The sequence below is a fragment of the Cuculus canorus genome, chromosome 33 (genome assembly GCF_017976375.1).
Source record: "Cuculus canorus isolate bCucCan1 chromosome 33, bCucCan1.pri, whole genome shotgun sequence".
Lineage (NCBI taxonomy): Eukaryota > Metazoa > Chordata > Aves > Cuculiformes > Cuculidae > Cuculus > Cuculus canorus.
The window spans coordinates 507,906-526,788 of NC_071433.1; the positions used below are offsets into that span (position 1 = coordinate 507,906).

Consider the following 18,883-nt stretch of genomic DNA (forward strand, 5'->3'; position numbering starts at 1 on the left):
GGGATCCAGCAGGATCCATTCCTTCTCCGCTGATCCCTTCTCCTCTTTCTCCTCGTGTGGCGCAGGACGGGGGCGATGCCATCGATCTGACGCTGATCCGCGCTAAACTGCAGGAGAAGCTCAGTCCCCACTACGGACACCCCGAGGAGTTCGCCCGCGACGTCTGGAGGATGATCCACCAGTTCCACCGGATCACCGAGGTGGGAGCGCCGGGATTGGATCCCCGTCTTCCTCGCGCTCTGATTTGGGGTTTGGGATCGCTGGGAGGGATTGAGTCGTTCCCCTCGGTGGGATTTGGGCTCACTGGGAGGGATCCGGGGTCACCAGGAAGGATCCAGTGCTCCTCTCGCTGGGATTTGGGGTTGCCGGGAGGGATCGGGGATCACCGGGAAGGATCCAGTGCTCCTCTCGCTGGGATTTGGGGTTGCTGGGAGGGATCGGGGATCACCGGTAGGGATCCAATCCTCCTCTCGCTGGGATTCGGGATTTCCAGGAGGGATCGGGGATCACCGGGAAGGATCCAGTGCTCCTCTCGCTGGGATTTGGGATTGCCAGGAGGGATCGGGAATTGATGGGAGAGATCCACTTCTCCTCTTGCTGGGATTTGGGATTGCCAGGAGGGATTGGGGATTGCTGGGAGGGATCTGGGATCACTGAGAGGGATCCAATCCTCCTCTTGCTGGGATTTGGGATTGCCAGAAGGGATCGGGGATCACCAGGAGGGACTCAGTGCTCCTCTCGCTGGGATTCGGGATTGCCGGGAGGGATTTGGGATCCCCTCAGTGGGATTTGGGATGGCCACAAGGGATCCGGTCCTCTTCTTGCTGGGATTTGGGATCACTGGGAAGGAGATGGGCTCACTGGGAGGGATCTGGCTCTCCCTTAGCTGGAATTTGGGATAACCGGGAAGCATATGGGATCACTGGGAGGGATCCGGTCCTCCTCTTGCTGGGATTTGGGATCGCTGGGAGGGATCTGGGGTCACTGGGGGGGGATCCAGTCCTCCCTTTGCTGGGATTGGGGATCACTGGGAGGGATCTGGGATCACTGGGGGGGGATCCAGTCCTCCCTTTGCTGGGATTGAGGATCACTGGGAGGGATTTAGGATCACTGGGGGGGATCTGGCCCTCTCCTCACTGGGATTGGGGATCTCTGGGAGGGATTTGGGATCACTGGGAGGGATCTGGGATCGCTGGGGGGGATCTGGGCTCAGTGGGGGGGATCTGGGCTCACGTCGGGGCGCACTCTCGCAGGACAAGGCCGACGTCCGCTCCATTCTGGGGCTGCAGCGATTCTTCGAGGCGCGACTCAGCGCCGTTTTCGGGGACCACAAGTTCTCGTCGGGACTGCTGGAGCCGACGATCCCCCTGGACGAGGCCGAAGGCTCCTCTCCGCCCCTCCTCGCCCACACGGGATCCTGATGATCCGGAGTCACTCCAGATCCCCCTGGACGAGGCCGAAGGCTCCTCTCCGCCCCTCCTCGCCCACACGGGATCCTGATGATCCGGAGTCACTCCAGATCCCCCTGGACGAGGCCGAAGGCTCTCCCGCGCCCCTCCTCACCCACACGGGATCCTGATGATCCGGAGTCACTCCGGATCCCCCTGGACGAGGCCGAAGGCTCTCCTGCACCCCTCCTCGCCCACACAGGATCCTGATGATCCGGAGTCACTCCAGATCCCCCTGGACGAGGCCCAAGACTCTCCCGCGCCCCTCCTCGCCCACGCAGGATCCTGATGATCCGGAGTCACTCCAGATCCCACTGGATGAGGCCCAAGGCTCTCCCGCGCCCCTCCTCGCCCACACGGGATCCTGATGATCCGGAGTCACTCCAGATCCCACTGGACGAGGCTGAAGGCTCTCCTGCACCCCTCCTCGCCCACACGGGATCCTGATGATCCGGAGTCACTCCGGATCCCCCTGGACGAGGCCGAAGGCTCTCCTGCACCCCTCCTCGCCCACACGGGATCCTGATGATCCGGAGTCACTCCAGATCCCACTGGATGAGGCCCAAGGCTCTCCCGCGCCCCTCCTCGCCCACACGGGATCCTGATGATCCAGAGTCACTCCAGATCCCCCTGGACGAGGCTCAAGATTCCCCTCCGCCTCTCCTCACCCTCCCGGCATCCTGATCCCAGTGATCCGGAGTCACTCTGGATCCGACAGACCCTGAGGGAGGGGAGGGTGGATTGGGCTCCTCCTCATTCCCCTCTTTTATTGAAGAAATAAAACTTTCCTCTTCAGCTCCGGCGGTTCCGGGTGATGCGGAAGGACTGGGACCAATAAGGCCCAGTACAGGGTATGGACTGGTCCCAGTAAGGCCCCAGTAGGGGGCACAAACTGGTCCCAGTAAGGCCCCAGTAGAGGCTCAAACTGGTCCCAGTGAGGCCCCAAGAGAGAGCACAGACTGGTTCCAGTGAGTGGTATGGACTGGTCCCAGTAAGGCCCCAGTAGAGGCTCAGACTGATCCCAGTGAAGGAACTGGGCGGAAGCTCCGCCCCCTCAGGTGCCTCCAGCCAAGATGGCGGTGCGCGGGGGGGAGGGGGGCAGAGCGGGGGGAGCCCGACCGGAAGCACCGACCGACACCCCTCTCTTCCCCCCCAAAGGGCCGAGGCCGCACCGGAAGTTGCCAACCCCCCCCCCCCTTATTCCGAAAAGGCCCGAAGCCGTTACGGAAAGAGCCGAAGCTCCACCGGAAGTTGCCCACTGCCCCCCCCAAGACCCGAAGCCGCACCGGAAGTTACCCACTGCCCCCCATTTATTCCGAAGAGACCCGAAGCCGTTACGGAAAGACCCGAAGCCGCACCGGAAGTTGCGCACTGCCCCACCCCCCCTTATTCCGAAAACACCCGAAGTCTTTACGGAAAGACCCGAAGCCTCAACGGAAGTTTCTCATTGCCCCCCCACTCTTATTCCGAAAACACCCGAAGCCCTTACGGAAAGACCCGAAGCCTCAACGGAAGTTGCTCATTCCCCCCCCCATTCCGAAAAGACCCGAAGCCCTTACGGAAAGACCCGGAGTCCAACCGGAAGTTACCATTCACCCCCCGTCCTTCCCTCGAGGCGCTTCCGGAAGTTGCCGAGCGTCGCCGGAAAGAGCCGAACCCTTACGGAACGAGCCGAAGGCGTTCGAGGAGGCTCCGAAGCACCGGAAGGAGCCGGTCCGGAGGCGGAAGGAGCCGGAAGGGCCCCCCCGCCCCGCGCTTCCGGCAGGGGCCGCGGCCCGGCAGGATGATCAAACTGTTCTCGCTGAAGCAGCAGAAGAAGGAGGAGGAATCCGCGGGGGCGAACAAAGGCGGCAGCAAAAAGGCATCGGCGGCGCAGCTCCGCGTGCAGAAAGGTGCGGCCCTACTGGGACCAGTGACGGGGGGAACTGGGACCAGTAACGGGGGGGAACTGGGACCAGTGACGGGGGGAATGGGACCAGTGACGGGGGGGGAACTGGGACCAGTGACGGGGGGAATGGGGGCAGTAATGGGGGGAATGGGGGCAGTAACGGGGGGGAATGGGGGCAGTGAAGGACACAGACTGGTCCCAGTACAGAGTACAAACTGGGCCCAGTAAGGCCTCAGTAGGGGGGAAGGACTGTTTCCAGTAAGGCCCCACTGGGAGCATAAACTGGTCCCAGTAAGAGGCACACATTGGTTCTAGTAAGGACCCAGTGAAGGGCTTGGACTGGGACCAGTAGGGGGCACAGACTGGGAGCAGCGGGAGGGGGAAGGACTGGGACCAGTGAGGGCCACAGACTGGGACCAGTAAGGCCCAAATAGGGGGCTTGGACTGGGACCAGTAGAGTGCATGGACTGGTCCCAGTGAGGGGCTCAGACTGGTCCCAGTAAGGGGCTCGGACTGGTCCTAGTGAGGGGCTCGGACTGGTCCCAGTAAGGGGCTCGGACTGGTCCCAGTGAGGGGCTCAGACTGGTCCCAGTAAGGGGCTCGGACTGGTCCCAGTGAGGGGCTCAGACTGGTCCCAGTGAGGGGCTCAGACTGGTCCCAGTAGGGGACTCGGACTGGTCCCAGTGAGGGGCTCAGACTGGTCCCAGTGAGGGGCTCAGACTGGTCCCAGTAAGGGGCTCGGACTGGTCCCAGTGAGGGGCTCAGACTGGTCCCAGTAAGGGGCTCGGACTGGTCCCAGTGAGGGGCTCAGACTGGTCCCATTGAGGGACTCGGACTGGTCCCAGTGGTCCCCGTGTCCCCCCTCCCCCGCAGATATCAACGAGCTGAATTTGCCAAAGACGTGTGAGATCGATTTCTCGGATCAGGACGATCTCCTGCACTTCCGGCTGCTCATCTGCCCCGACGAGGTGACCCATGGGGCCTCCCGGGGTCCCCTCCCGGGGTCCCCTCCCAGTGTCCCCAGTGTCCCCATTCCATTGTCCCCAGTTTCCCCCTCCCGGTGTCCCCAGTGTCCCCCTCCCAGTGTCCCCAGTATCCCCATCCCATTGTCCCCAGTTCCCCTCCCAGTATCCCCAGTGTCCTTATTCCAGTGTTCCCCTCCCAGTGTCCCCAGCGTCCCCCTTCCAGTGTCCCCTCCCAGTGTCCCCTCCCAGTGTCCCCTCCCAGTGTCCCCAGTTTCCCCCTCCCGTTGTCCCCAGTGTCCCCCTCCCAGTATCCCCAGTATCCCCATCCCATTGTCCCCAGTGTCCCCCTCCCAGTGTCCCCAGTATCCCCATCTCATTGTCCCCAGTTCCCCTCCCAGTATCCCCAGTGTCCTTATTCCAGTGTTCCCCTCCCAGTGTCCCCAGCGTCCCCCTTCCAGTGTCCCCAGTGTCCCCTCCCAGTGTCCCCTCCCAGTGTCCCCTCCCAGTGTCCCCAGTTTCCCCCTCCCGTTGTCCCCAGTGTCCCCCTCCCAGTATCCCCCGTGTCCCCATCCCATTGTCCCAGTTTCCCCCTCCCAGTGTCCCCAGTGTCCCCTCCCAGTATCCCCAGTATCCCCATCATCCCCATCCCATTGTCCCCAGTGTCCCCCTCCCAGTATCCCCATCCCATTGTCCCAGTTCCCCTCCCAGTGTCCCCAGTGTCCTTATCCCAGTGTCCCCCTCCCAATGTCCCCAGCGTCGCCTTCCAGTGTCCCCAGTGTCCTTATCCCAGTGTCCCCCTCCCAGTGTCCCCAGTGTCCCCCTCTCAATGTCCCCAGCGTCCCCATCCCATTGTCCCCAGTTCCCCTCCCAGCATCCCCAGTGTCCTTATTCCAGTGTCCCCCTCCCATTGTCCCCAGTGTCCCCATCCCAATATCCCCAGTATCCCCATCCCATTGTCCCAGTTCCCCTCCCAATGTCCCCAGTGTCCTTATCCCAGTGTCCCCCCAATGTCCCCCTCCCAGTATCCCCAGTGTCCCACTCCCCTTGTCCCCAGTGTCCCCCTCCCAATGTCCCCAGCATCCCCCTTCCAGTGTCCCCACTGTCCCCTCCCAGTGTCCCCCCTATTGTCTCCAGTGTCCCCCCCAGTGTCCCCGGGTCCCCCCAGTGACGCCTCTTCTCTCTTTCAGGGATTCTACAAGGGCGGCAAATTCGTCTTCAGTTTTAAGGTCAGTCCCGCGACAACAGCAGCTCTGTGGCCACCAAAACCCACCCCAGGGCCACCAAACCACATCCTGAGGCCACTGAGATGAGCCCGGTGGCCACCAAAACCCACCCCAGGGCCACCAAACCATGTCCTGAGGCCACTGAGATGAGCCCGGTGGCCACCAAAACCCACCCCAGGGCCACCAAACCACGTCCTGAGGCCACTGAGATGCGCCCGGTGGCCACCAAAACCCACCCCAGGGCCACCAAACCATGTCCTGAGGCCACTGAGATGAGCCTGGTGGCCACCAAAACCCACCCCAGGGCCACCAAACCACGTCCTGAGGCCACTGAGCTGAGCCTGGTGGCCACCAAAACCCACCCCAGGGCCACCAAACCACGTCCTGAGGCCACTGAGATGAGCCTGGTGGCCACCAAAACCCACCCCAGGGCCACCAAACCACGTCCTGAGGCCACTGAGATGAGCCTGGTGGCCACCAAAACCCACCCCAGGGCCACCAAACCACGTCCTGAGGCCACTGAGCTGAGCCCGGTGGCCACCAAAACCCACCCCAGGGCCACCAAACCACATCCTGAGGCCACTGAGATGAGCCTGGTGGCCACCAAAACCCACCCCAGGGCCACCAAACCACATCCGGTGGCCACTGAGATGAGCCTGGTGGCCACCAAAACCCACCCCAGGGCCACCAAACCATGTCCTGAGGCCACTGAGATGCGCCCGGTGGCCACCAAAACCCACCCCAGGGCCACCAAACCACGTCCTGAGGCCACTGAGATGAGCCTGGTGGCCACCAAAACCCACCCCAGGGCCACCAAACCACGTCCTGAGGCCACTGAGATGAGCCTGGTGGCCACCAAAACCCACCCCAGGGCCACCAAACCACATCCTGAGGCCACTGAGCTGAGCCCGGTGGCCACCAAAACCCACCCCAGGGCCACCAAACCACATCCTGAGGCCACTGAGCTGAGCCCGGTGGCCACCAAAACCCACCCCAGGGCCACCAAACCATGTCCTGAGGCCACTGAGCTGAGCCCGGTGGCCACCAAAACCCACCCCAGGGCCACCAAACCATGTCCTGAGGCCACTGAGATGCGCCCGGTGGCCACCAAAACCCACCCCAGGGCCACCAAACCACGTCGTGAGGCCACTGAGATGAGCCCGGTGGCCACCAAAACCCACCCCAGGGCCACCAAACCATGTCCTGAGGCCACTGAGATGCGCCCGGTGGCCACCAAAACCCACCCCAGGGCCACCAAACCATGTCCTGAGGCCACTGAGATGAGCCCGGTGGCCACCAAAACCCACCCCAGGGCCACCAAACCACGTCCTGAGGCCACTGAGATGAGCCCGGTGGCCACCAAAACCCACCCCAGGGCCACCAAACCACATCCTGAGGCCACTGAGCTGAGCCTGGTGGCCACCAAAACCCACCCCAGGGCCACCAAACCACGTCCTGAGGCCACTGAGATGAGCCTGGTGGCCACCAAAACCCACCCCAGGGCCACCAAACCACATCCTGAGGCCACTGAGATGCGCCCGGTGGCCACCAAAACCCACCCCAGGGCCACCAAACCACGTCCTGAGGCCACTGAGATGAGCCCGGTGGCCACCAAAACCCACCCCAGGGCCACCAAACCATGTCCTGAGGCCACTGAGCTGAGCCCGGTGGCCACCAAAACCCACCCCAGGGCCACCAAACCACGTCCTGAGGCCACTGAGATGAGCCCGGTGGCCACCAAAACCCACCCCAGGGCCACCAAACCACGTCCTGAGGCCACTGAGCTGAGCCTGGTGGCCACCAAAACCCACCCCAGGGCCACCAAACCACGTCCTGAGGCCACTGAGATGCGCCCGGTGGCCCACAGGGGCTGGTGGCCACCAAGGTGGGACCTGCAGGAAGCGAGTGGCCACTATAACCTAACCTGTGGCCACCAGAAGACGAGCAAAGGTTGGGAATGGGACTGGGCTTGGTGGTCCCAGGATGGGACCGGTGGATCCAGAGCCTGGTGATGGCCACCATCATGCGACCGGTGACCACCAAGATGGGAGCAGAGATCAGGAGAGGGTTGGGGAAGGGGCTGGTGGCCACGGGGACGTGTCTGGTGGCCACGGGGTGGCTGAGGCACGCTGCTTCTCCCCAGGTTGGCCAGGGCTACCCCCACGACCCGCCCAAGGTCAAGTGTGAGACGATGGTTTATCACCCCAACATCGACCTGGAGGGCAACGTCTGCCTCAACATCCTCAGGTGAGATGGCTACCACCGCGCCCGAGGTGGCTACCGGTGGCCACCGCAGCCACATCCGTGGCCTTCATCCACCTCTGGAGATCCAGTGGGGTGAAGAACCCACGTGTGCCTTGAGCGTGGTGGCCACCATCGCCTCCAAGTGGGTGCCTGGTGGCCACCGTCACCTCCAGGTGGCCACAGTGGCCACGGCCGGCACTGTGGTAGCCACGGTGGCCACCCTGACGCGTGACTCTCTCCACAGGGAGGACTGGAAGCCCGTCCTGACGATAAATTCCATCATCTACGGCCTTCAGTACCTCTTCCTGGTGAGCGCTGATGGGGACACGGTGGCCTTGGGCCGCTCCGAGGAGACACTTGGTAGCCCAGATCTGTTCCGGGAGCCCTTGGGGACACCTGGTGGCCCTGAGCTCTGTTCCGGGAGCCCTTTGGGGACACCTGGTGGCCCTGAGCTCTGTTCTGGGAGCCCTTGGGGACACCTGGTGGCCCCGAGCTCTGTTCTGGGAGCCCTTGGGGACACCTGGTGGCCCTGAGCTCTGTTCTGGGAGCCCTTTGGGGACACCTGGTGGCCCCGAGCTCTGTTCTGGGAGCCCTTTGGGGACACCTGGTGGCCCCGAGCTCTGTTCTGGGAGCCCTTTGGGGACACCTGGTGGCCCCGAGCTCTGTTCTAAGAGCCCTTTGGGGACACCTGGTGGCCCTGAGCTCTGTTCTAAGAGCCCTTTGGGGACACCTGGTGGCCCTGAGCTCTGTTCTGGGAGCCTTTGGGGACACCTGGTGGCCCTGAGCTCTGTTCTGGGAGCCCTTGGGGACACCTGGTGGCCCTGAGCTCTGTTCTGGGAGCCCTTTGGGGACACCTGGTGGCCCTGAGCTCTGTTCTGGGAGCCCTTGGGGACACCTGGTGGCCCTGAGCTCTGTTCTAAGAGCCCTTTGGGGACACCTGGTGGCCCTGAGCTCTGTTCTGGGACCCTTTGGGGACACCTGGTGGCCCTGAGCTCTGTTCTGGGAGCCCTTGGGGACACCTGGTGGCCCTGAGCTCTGTTCTGGGAGCCTTTGGGGACACCTGGTGGCCCCGAGCTCTGTTCTGGGAGCCCTTGGGGACACCTGGTGGCCCTGAGCTCTGTTCTGGGAGCCTTTGGGGACACCTGGTGGCCCTGAGCTCTGTTCTGAGAGCCCTTTGGGGACACCTGGTGGCCCTGAGCTCTGTTCTGAGAGCCCTTTGGGGACACCTGGTGGCCCTGAGCTCTGTTCTGGGAGCCCTTTGGGACACCTGGTGGCCCTGAGCTCTGTTCTGGGAGCCCTTTGGGGACACCTGGTGGCCCTGAGCTCTGTTCTGGGAGCCCTTTGGGACACCTGGTGGCCCTGAGCTCTGTTCTGAGAGCCCTTTGGGGACACCTGGTGGCCCTGAGCTCTGTTCTGGGAGCCCTTTGGGGACACCTGGTGGCCCTGAGCTCTGTTCTGGGAGCCCTTTGGGGACACCTGGTGGCCCTGAGCTCTGTTCTGGGAGCCCTTGGGGACACCTGGTGGCCCTGAGCTCTGTTCTGGGAGCCCTGGGGGACACCTGGTGGCCCTGAGGTCTGTTCTGGGAGCCCTTTGGGGACACCTGGTGGCCCTGAGCTCTGTTCTGGGAGCCCTTGGGGACACCTGGTGGCCCTGAGCTCTGTTCTGGGAGCCCTTGGGGACACCTGGTGGCCCTGAGCTCTGTTCTGGGAGCCCTTGGGGACACCTGGTGGCCTCGAGCTCTGTTCTGGGAGCCCTTTGGGGACACCTGGTGGCCCTGAGCTCTGTTCCGGGAGCCCTTGGGGACACCTGGTGGCCCTGAGCTCTGTTCCGGGAGCCCTTGGGGACACCTGGTGGCCCTGAGCTCTGTTCTGAGAGCCCTTTGGGGACACCTGGTGGCCCTGAGCTCTGTTCTGGGAGCCCTTGGGGACACCTGGTGGCCTCGAGCTCTGTTCTGGGAGCCCTTTGGGGACACCTGGTGGCCCCGAGCTCTGTTCTGGGAGCCCTTTGGGGACACCTGGTGGCCCTGAGCTCTGTTCTGGGAGCCCTTGGGGACACCTGGTGGCCCTGAGCTCTGTTCTGGGAGCCCTTGGGGACACCTGGTGGCCCTGAGCTCTGTTCTGGGAGCCCTTGGGGACACCTGGTGGCCTCGAGCTCTGTTCTGGGAGCCCTTTGGGGACACCTGGTGGCCCTGAGCTCTGTTCCGGGAGCCCTTGGGGACACCTGGTGGCCCTGAGCTCTGTTCCGGGAGCCCTTGGGGACACCTGGTGGCCCTGAGCTCTGTTCTGAGAGCCCTTTGGGGACACCTGGTGGCCCTGAGCTCTGTTCTGGGAGCCCTTGGGGACACCTGGTGGCCTCGAGCTCTGTTCTGGGAGCCCTTTGGGGACACCTGGTGGCCCTGAGCTCTGTTCTGGGAGCCTTTGGGGACACCTGGTGGCCCTGAGCTCTCTTCCAGGAGCCTTTGGTGGCTTTGGGACCTCTTTTGGTGGCCCTCAGCCCCTCCTCAAGGTCTCCCCCCCCATTTTTAACCCCTTCCTTGCCGGAGCCAAACCCCGAGGACCCCCAAATCAAAGGGAGATAAAGGGGGGGCTCAAGGTTTCCAGGAGTCTCTAAGGATCCCCAACGAGTCTGGGGGGGCTCTAAGAAATCTGGGGGGGTCATTAAGGACCGGGGGGGGGGGTCTCTGGGACCCCAAATTTGCCCCTCCTTTCATTTTTAACCCCTTCCTTGCTGGAGCCGAACCCCGAGGATCCCCAAAACAAATGGAGATAAAGGGGGGGCTCAAGGTTTCCAGGAGTCTCTAAGGATCCCCACGAGTCTGGGGGGGCTCTAATAAATCTGGGGGGTCATTAATGACCCGGGGGGGTCTCTGGGACCCCAAATTTGCCCCTCCCCTCATTTTTAACCCCTTCCTTCCAGGAGCCGAACCCCGAGGACCCTCAAATGAAGGGGAGATAAAGGGGGGGCTCAAGGTTTCCAGGAGTCTCTAAGGATCCCCACGAGTCTGGGGGGGCTCTAACGAATCCAGGGGGTTCTCTGGGCCCCCCGATTTTCCCCTCCCCTCATTTTTAACCCCTTCCTTGCAGGACCCGAACCCCGAGGACCCCCAAATCAAGGGGAGATAAAGGGGGGGCTCAAGGTTTCCAGGAGTCTCTAAGGATCCCCACGAGTCTGGGGGGGCTCTAACGAATCCAGGGGGTTCTCTGGGCCCCCCAATTTTCCCCTCCTTTCATTTTTAACCCCTTCCTTGCTGGAGCCAAACCCCGAGGACCCCCAAATCAAGGGGAGATAAAGGGGGGGGCTCAAGGTTTCCAGGAGTCTCTAAGGATCCCCAACGAGTCTGGGGGGGCTCTAAGAAATCTGGGGGGGTCATTAATGACCGGGGGGGGTCTGTGGGACCCCAAATTTGCCCCTCCTTTCATTTTTAACCCCTTCCTTGCTGGAGCCAAACCCCGAGGACCCCCAAAATAAGGGGAGACAAAGGGGGGGCTCAAGGCTTCCAGGAGTCTCTAAGGATCCCCACGAGTCTGGGGGGGCTCTAACGAATCCAGGGGGGTCTCTGGGCCCCCCAATTTTCCCCTCCCCTCATTTTTAACCCCTTCCTTGCAGGAGCCGAACCCCGAGGACCCCCTGAACAAGGAGGCGGCTGAGGTCCTGCAGAGCAACCGGCGCCTCTTCGAGCAGAACGTGCAGCGCTCGCTGCGGGGGGGCTACGTGGGGGCCACTTACTTCGAGCGGTGCCTCAAGTGACCCCCCCCGCCCCCCCCTATTTATTGTCCCCCCACCCCCGGGACTGAGGGGGCCCCTTTGACCCCCTTTGGGGGCCTCTTTTCACCCCCCTTTTCTTGCCCCCCCCCCCCCTTCTTTTCTTGCCCCCCCCCCCCCCCCTTCTCCTGCTGCTGCTGCCCCCCCCCCCCCATTCCCCCCCCCCCCCCACGATTAAAGGGCGACGGCGACCAGTAAGGGTGTGGCTGTGGACTGGGAGGGACTGGGAGGGACTGGGGGGGGGGAGGGGGGGAACTGGGGGCACTGGGAGGAGTGGGAGGGGGGAACTGGGGGCACTGGGAGGAGTGGGAGGGGTGAACTGGGGGCACTGGGAGGGACTGGGGGGGGGGAGGGGGGGAACTGGGGGCACTGGGAGGAGTGGGAGGGGGGAACTGGGGGGACTGGGAGGGACTGGAGGGTGGGAGGGGGTGAACTGGGAGGGACTGGGAGGGACTGGAGGGTGGGAGGGGGTGAACTGGGAGGGACTGGGGTGGAGTTGGGGGGAGGGGCTGTGAACTGGGGAGATGGGTGAACTGGTGGGGGGGGTGAATTGTGAGGGACTGGGCGGACTGGGAGGGGGTGAACTGGTTAAACTGGGATGGGCGGCTCGAGTTACACTGGGGCAGGAGTTACTGGTTAAACTGGGAGGGGGAGGAGCTGTGCCTAGCTCCTCCTCCCAGGGCTCCCAGTATGCCCAGTTCCAGTGTGTCCACTGCTCCCAGTCTCCTGCCCCACGGCTCCCAGTATGCCCAGTATCGGCTCCCCCCTCACCTCCCAGTTGCCCCAGTCTCTCATGTCCAAACGCTCCCAGTCTGTCCCAGTTTCCCCACAGCTCTACCAGTGCTTCCCAGTACCCCCCAGTATGTTCTCTGGCTCCAGTTCCTTGTCCCAGTTTCCCCCAGTACAGCCCAGTTGGTCCATGTGTGGTGGTTCCACCCTCCCAGTTCCCTCCAGTATCCCAATTCCCTCCCAGTATGCTCTCATATCCTTCCCAGTATATCCCAGTCTAGCCCACTATCCCCCAGTACCCGCAGTTGTACCCCCAACACACTGCCAGGGTGTTCCCTCCCAGTCTGTCCCAGTCCTCCCAGTCTCCCCTGGCCCTCAGGGGCCGCGTGTCCCAGTTACCCCCCACCTCCAGTCCTCCCAGTCTGTCCCAGTCCGTCCCAGTCTGTCCCAGTCCAGCAAAATGTGTCCCAGTCCTCCCATTCCCCTCTCCCCGCCAGGGGCCGCTCTAGTGTAGGCAGCGACTCTCTGGCCGCATCTCGATGGTATCCGCCGCTCTGGCCACTTACTCTCTATGGTTCTCCCCTCCCCGCCGTTGAGCTTCGTGCCGGCAGCCACACCCCCTGTCTCGTCACGTGACCGAAACCCACGTGACCGAAACCCACGTGAGCGCAGGAGGTTTGCGGAAGTGACTGGGAGAGGCGGAACGATCGCGGTGAGGAAGGGAGGGGGGAGGCGGAAAACGGGGGTCCCGGGGTGGAATTTAAGGGACCGAAACGGGGGGGGGAAGACAGAGGAGGGGTAAAGGGACCGTTACCGGGGCGGGGGAAGAGTCGGAGGGACCGAAACGGGCGCGGGAGAGATAGAGGGGGAGACAGAGAGACCGGTATCTGGGTGATTCGACCATAGAGAGACCGCTCCCGGTCCTCTAGGAGGGCTAGAGGGGCCTCCCGAGGCGGGGAACCATAAAGCGATGGCGCCTCCGTGGGCGGGAGCGGCCCCTGAGACCATAGAGAGCGGCCAGAGCTGGGCAGAAGGCCATGAGGGGGGGCGCGGGGGCGCTCTAGGCACGCACCATAGAGTTGGGAGGACTTGGGGGCGGGCAGGGCTGTTGCCATGGGGAAGGGGGTAATTAAACCCAGGGGGGTAATTAAACCCAGGGGTGTAATTAAAGCTCCGAAGGGGGTGTTAATGCATGAGGGGGCAATGAAAGCCCCCGGGGGGGTAATTAATACCCGGGGGGGGTAATTAGTGCCCTAGGAGGGGGGTAATTAATGCCCACTGGGGGGTAATTAGTGCCCTGGGGGTAAATTAATGCCCCCCGGGGTGGGTAATTAGTGCCCGGGGGGGGGGAATTAAAGCCTCCTCTTCCTCCCTGTCCCTCATGGCCACGACTTCGTGTCCCCCTTTCCATGTTCCCCCACGTCCCCATCTCCACATCCCACCACATCCGCGTCTCCTCGACGTCACCGTGAACCCCATGTCCGTCTTCCTCCGTGTCCCTCATGTCCCACCATGTTCTCGTGTCCCACCGTGTCCTCATATCTTCATCCCCATGTCCTCATCTCCATGTTCCTCCATGTCCTCGTGTCCCTCATGTCCATGTCCTCGTGTCCCACCATGTTCTCACGTCCCACCATGTCCGTGTCTCCTCCATCTCCACATCCCACCATGTCCTTTTCTTCTCCATCTCCACATCCCACCATCTCCCTTTCTCCACCATCTCCCTTTCTCCTCCATCTCCACGTCCACCATCTCCCTTTCTCCACCATCTCCACGTCCACCATATCCCTTTCTCCACCATCTCCCTTTCTCCTCCATCTCCACATCCCACCATGTCCTTTTCTTCTCCATCTCCACGTCCCACCACGTCCCTTTCTCCTCCATATCCCTTTCTCCACCATCTCCCTTTCTCCTCCATCTCCACATCCCACCATCTCCCTTTCTCCACCATCTCCCTTTCTCCACCATCTCCCTTTCTCCTCCATCTCCACATCCCACCATCTCCCTTTCTCCACCATCTCCCTTTCTCCTCCATCTCCACGTCCCACCACCTCCCCTTCTCCTCCATCTCCACGTCCACCATCTCCCTTTCTCCTCCATCTCCACGTCCACCATCTCCCTTTCTCCTCCATCTCCACGTCCACCATCTCCCTTTCTCCACCATCTCCCTTTCTCCTCCATCTCCACGTCCACCATCTCCCTTTCTCCTCCATCTCCACGTCCACCACGTCCCTTTCTCCTCCATCTCCACGTCCACCATCTCCCTTTCTCCTCCATCTCCACGTCCACCACGTCCCTTTCTCCTCCATCTCCACATCCACCATCTCCCTTTCTCCTCCATCTCCACGTCCACCATCTCCCTTTCTCCTCCATCTCCCTTTCTCCTCCATCTCCACGTCCCACCACCCCCCCGTGTTCCCCACGTCCCTCCCCTCCCATCTGTGCCCCACCCGTGTCCCCAATGTCCACGTCCACCTCTCCGCAGGCGCCGCTGCCACCATGGACCTGCTCTTCGGGCGCCGGAAGACGCCGGAGGAGCTTCTGCGGCAAAACCAACGGGCGTTGACCCGCGCCATGAGGGAACTCGATCGCGAGAGGCAGAAGCTGGAGGCGCAGGAGAAGAAGATCATCGTGGACATCAAGAAGATGGCCAAGCAAGGCCAGATGGTGAGGAGATGCCACCACGTGGGATCTGGGGGGGATGTGAAGGAGACCGTGATGGTCCCTGAGGGACGCAGAACCATCCCCGGAGGTGTCCTGGGTCTCCCGGGGACCTCTTGGCTCTCAGTGTCCCACTTTGGCCTTCAGGACGCGGTGAAGATCATGGCGAAGGACCTGGTGCGGACGCGTCGCTACGTGAAGAAGTTCATCACCATGAGGGCCAACGTCCAGGCCGTGTCCCTCAAGATCCAGACCCTCAAATCCAACAACTCCATGGCCCAAGCCATGAAGGGTGTCACCAAGGCCATGGCCACCATGAACCGGCAGGTGGGTGGCCCAGGGATGTTCTCGAGCTGCCCCGAGGTGGCCACGGGGATGTTCTTGAGAAGGTGACCACCAGAAAGGACCTGAGGTGGCCACGTAGCCGCATCCGGCACGTGGGGACACCCCCGTGTTCCTGTGTCCCCGACAGCTGAAGCTGCCCCAGATCCAGAAGATCATGATGGAATTTGAGAAGCAGGCGGAGATCATGGACATGAAGGAGGAGCTGATGAACGACGCCATCGACGACGCCATGGGGGACGAGGACGACGAGGAGGAGAGGTCGGGGGTGGAGGAGAATGGGAGAGGGGACGTGGAGAACGTCGGGGATGGGGACACGGAGGGGACACGCGGGAATGGGGACATGGAGGACATGGAGAATGGAGACGTGGAGGACGTGGTGGGGACATGGGGAATGGGGACATGGAGGGGACGTGGAGAATGGGGACGTGGGAGAACATCGAAGGTGGGGACGTGGAGAATGGGGACATGGAGGACGTGGTGGGGACGTGGAGAATGGGGACACAGAGGACATGAGAGGTGGGGACATGGAGAATGGGGACATGGAGGACATGGGAGGTGGGGATGTGGTGGGGGACGTGGAAAATGGGGACACGGAGGAATGGGAGGTGGGGACATGGAGGGGACAAGGAAGAATGGGAACATGGAGGACATGAGAGGTTGGACCATGGTGGGGACATGGGGATTGGGGCCATGGAGGACATGGGAGTTGGGGACATGGTGGGGACATGGGGACATCATGGAGGACATGGGAGGTGGGGACGTGGTGGGGACGTGGGGAATGGGGACGTGGGAGAACATCGAAGGTGGGGACGTGGAGAGTGAGAACATGGGAGGTGGGGACGTGGAGAATGGGGACATGGGAGAACATGGAAGGTGGGGACATGGAGAGTGAGAACATGGGAGGTGGGGACATGGTGGGGACATGGACAATGGGGACATGGAGGACATGGGAGGTGGGGACATGGAGGGGACGTGGGAAATGGGGACGTGGGAGAACATGGGAGGTGGGGACGTGGAGAATGGGGACATGGGAGGTGGGGACATGGAGGGGATGTGGGGAATGGGGACGTGGGAGAACATCGAAGGTGGGGACGTGGAGAATGGGGACATGGAGAGTGAGAACATGGGAGGTGGGGACATAGTGGGGACATGGGAGGGGGCGCCGTGGAGGGGCCGTGGCTGAGGTGCCGCTGTCCCCCAGTGACGCCGTTGTGTCCCAAGTGCTCGACGAGCTGGGGCTGAACCTGACCGACGAGCTGGCCAGTGAGGGGGACTGGGGGGAACTGGGGCAACTGGGGGGACTGGGGGGAACTGGGGAACCCAAAGGGGCAACTGGGGGCAACTGGGGGGGAACTGGGGGGAACTGGGGGGCAACTGGGAGGAACTGGGGGGCAACTGGGGGGAACTGGGGGGAACTGGGGGGCAACTGGGGGGCAACTGGGGGACTCAAAGGGGCAACTGGGGGACTCAAAGGGGCAACTGGGGGGCAACTGGGGGGAACTGGGGGGCATTTGGGGGACCCAAAGGGGCATTTTGGGCTCGGGGGGGGGTTAGGGACCCAAAAGAGCATTTAAGTCCTAAAGGGGCATTTTGGGGACCCAAAGAGTCATTTTAGGTGCTGGGGGGGGCATTTGGGGGACCCAAAGGGGCATTTAAGTTCTAAAGAGGCTTTTTGGGGACCCAAAGGGGCATTTTGGGGGCACTGGGGGGGCATTTGAGGGACCCAAAGGGGCATTTGGGGCATTGGGGGGGCATTTGGGGGACCCAAAGGGGCATTTTGGGGGCGCTGGGGGGGGGCGTTTTGGGTCCCAAAGGGGCATTTTGGGGACCCAAAGGGGCATTTTGGGCGCTGGGGGGACATTTAGTGACCCAGAGGGGTATTTTGGGGACCCAAAGGGGCATTTTGTGGACCCAAAGGGGCATTTTGGGCGCTGGGGGGGACATTTAGTGACCCAGAGGGGTATTTTGGGGTCCCCCTCACTGTCCCCTTGTCCCCAGCGCTGCCCCCCCCGGGGGGGTCGCTGGCGGCGGGCGAGAGCCGCTCCCCCGAAGCTGCCGCCGCGCTCGCCGACGCCGACGCCGACCTGGAGGAACGGCTGAAGAACCTGCGGAGGGACTGAGGGACCCCCGGAGGGACCCCCAGGGGGACCCCCGGAGTGACACTGCTGACCCAAGGGTGACCTTGGGGACCCCAAGAGTAAACCTAAGTGACCGCGGAGACCCCAAGAGCGACCATGGAGACCCTGGAGTGACCATGGTGACCCCAAGAGTGACCACAGGGACCCCAAGGGTGACTGTGGAGACCCCAAGAGTGACCATGGAGACCCCAAAAGTGACCACAGGGACACCAAGAGTGACTGTGGAGACCCCAAGAGTGACCATGGTGACCTCTCTAACCCTTGTGGTGACCCTGGAGTGACCATGGAGACCCCAAGAGTGACCGTGAGACCCCAAGAGTGACCACAGGGACCCCAAGAGTGACCATGGAAACCCCAAGAGTGACCGTGGAGACCCCAAGAGTGACCACAGGGACACCAAGAGTGACCATGGTGACCCAAAGAGTGACCATGGAGACCCCAAAAGTGACTGTGGAGACCCCAAGAGTGACCGTGGAGACCCCAAGAGTGACCACAGGGACCCCAAGGGTGACCACAGGGACCCCAAGAGTGACCTTAGTGACCTCTCTAACCCCTGTGGTGACCCTGGAGTGACCTTGGTGACCCCAAGAGTGACCATGGAGACCCTGGAGTGACTGTGGAGACCCCAAGAGTGACCACAGGGACCCCAAGGGTGACCGTGGAGACCCCAAGAGTGACCACAGGGACCCCAAGAGTGACCTTGGTGACCTCTCTAACCCCTGTGGTGACCCTGGAGTGACCCTGGAGTGACCGTGGTGACCCCAAGAGTGACCGTGGTGACCCCAAGAGTGACCTTGGTGACCACAGGGACCCCAAGTGTGACCGTGGAGACCCCAAGAGTGACCTTGGTGACCTCTCTAACCCCTGTGGTGACCCTGGAGTGACCCTGGTGACCCCAAGAGTGACCGTGGAGACCCCAAAAGTGACCATGGGGACCCCAAGAGTGACCTTGGTGACCTCTCTAACCCCTGTGGTGACCCTGGAGTGACCATCAGGACCCCAAAAGTGACTGTGGTGACCCCAAGAGTGACCATGGAGACCCCAAGAGTGACCCCAGCTGTGCCCTTGGTGACCCCCGTGGTGACCCTGGAGTGACCTTGGGGACCCCCCCCCTTTGGGGCATTTGCCCCCCCCCCAGGACTATTTACCCCCCTTATCTGGGTTATTGCCCCCCCCTCGGACTATTTGCCCCCCCGTAGGTTATTTGCCCCCCATTGGGGCATTTATTTGCCCCCTTTGGGGGTATTTGCCCCCCCCCCCCCCAGCAATAAACTCGGCCCTTTGTTACCCACTGCCTCCCCCGTCTGCTCTGTGGGCGCCCAGTATGGAACTGGGAGCACTGGGAGAGGGGGGGGGGAATGGGTTCCTTCCCAGTTTGGAGCCCCCGGATACTGGGAAAGGGGGGGGGGGGGGGCAAAACCCACAGAAACCCCTGAGTTTGGGGGTGAAAGCTGTGAAACCGGGGCCAAAAGTTGGGGGG

At 62.5% G+C, this 18,883-nt stretch overlaps 3 protein-coding genes across 5 annotated transcripts in view; all 3 read left to right on the top strand.

The window, feature by feature from the left end:
* Positions 1-2,258, top strand: part of TRIM28 (tripartite motif containing 28) — a 17,298-nt gene extending 15,040 nt beyond the window's left edge. The window contains exons 17-18 of the mRNA XM_054052424.1: positions 66-200; positions 1,254-2,258. Of these exons, the coding sequence (XP_053908399.1) occupies positions 66-200; positions 1,254-1,421 (303 nt within the window). The 3' untranslated portion in view covers positions 1,422-2,258. The remainder of the gene's footprint in view (positions 1-65; positions 201-1,253) is intronic.
* Positions 2,259-3,008: 750 nt separating this feature from the next.
* On the top strand, positions 3,009-11,554 carry UBE2M (ubiquitin conjugating enzyme E2 M). 3 transcript variants are annotated; one of them, XM_054052384.1, is made up of 6 exons: positions 3,009-3,340; positions 4,210-4,304; positions 5,489-5,527; positions 7,668-7,771; positions 8,013-8,076; positions 11,375-11,554. In XM_054052384.1, the coding sequence occupies exons 1-6, from the start codon at positions 3,232-3,234 to the stop codon at positions 11,513-11,515; spliced, it is 552 nt and encodes a 183-aa protein (XP_053908359.1). In that variant the 5' UTR covers positions 3,009-3,231; the 3' UTR covers positions 11,516-11,554. The 3 variants fall into 3 exon arrangements, with proteins under 3 accessions (XP_053908359.1, XP_053908361.1, XP_053908360.1); XM_054052386.1 differs by lacking the exon at positions 11,375-11,554 and adding an exon at positions 10,685-10,748 and having other exon boundaries at positions 3,012-3,340; XM_054052385.1 differs by lacking the exon at positions 11,375-11,554 and adding an exon at positions 10,496-10,552 and having other exon boundaries at positions 3,015-3,340; positions 8,013-8,073.
* A 1,261-nt stretch (positions 11,555-12,815) lies between these two features.
* CHMP2A (charged multivesicular body protein 2A) lies at positions 12,816-18,531 on the top strand. The gene is made up of 6 exons (XM_054052421.1): positions 12,816-12,971; positions 14,745-14,926; positions 15,068-15,247; positions 15,393-15,523; positions 16,467-16,528; positions 17,264-18,531. The coding sequence occupies exons 2-6, from the start codon at positions 14,759-14,761 to the stop codon at positions 17,383-17,385; spliced, it is 663 nt and encodes a 220-aa protein (XP_053908396.1). The 5' UTR covers positions 12,816-12,971; positions 14,745-14,758; the 3' UTR covers positions 17,386-18,531.
* Positions 18,532-18,883: the final 352 nt, after the last annotated feature.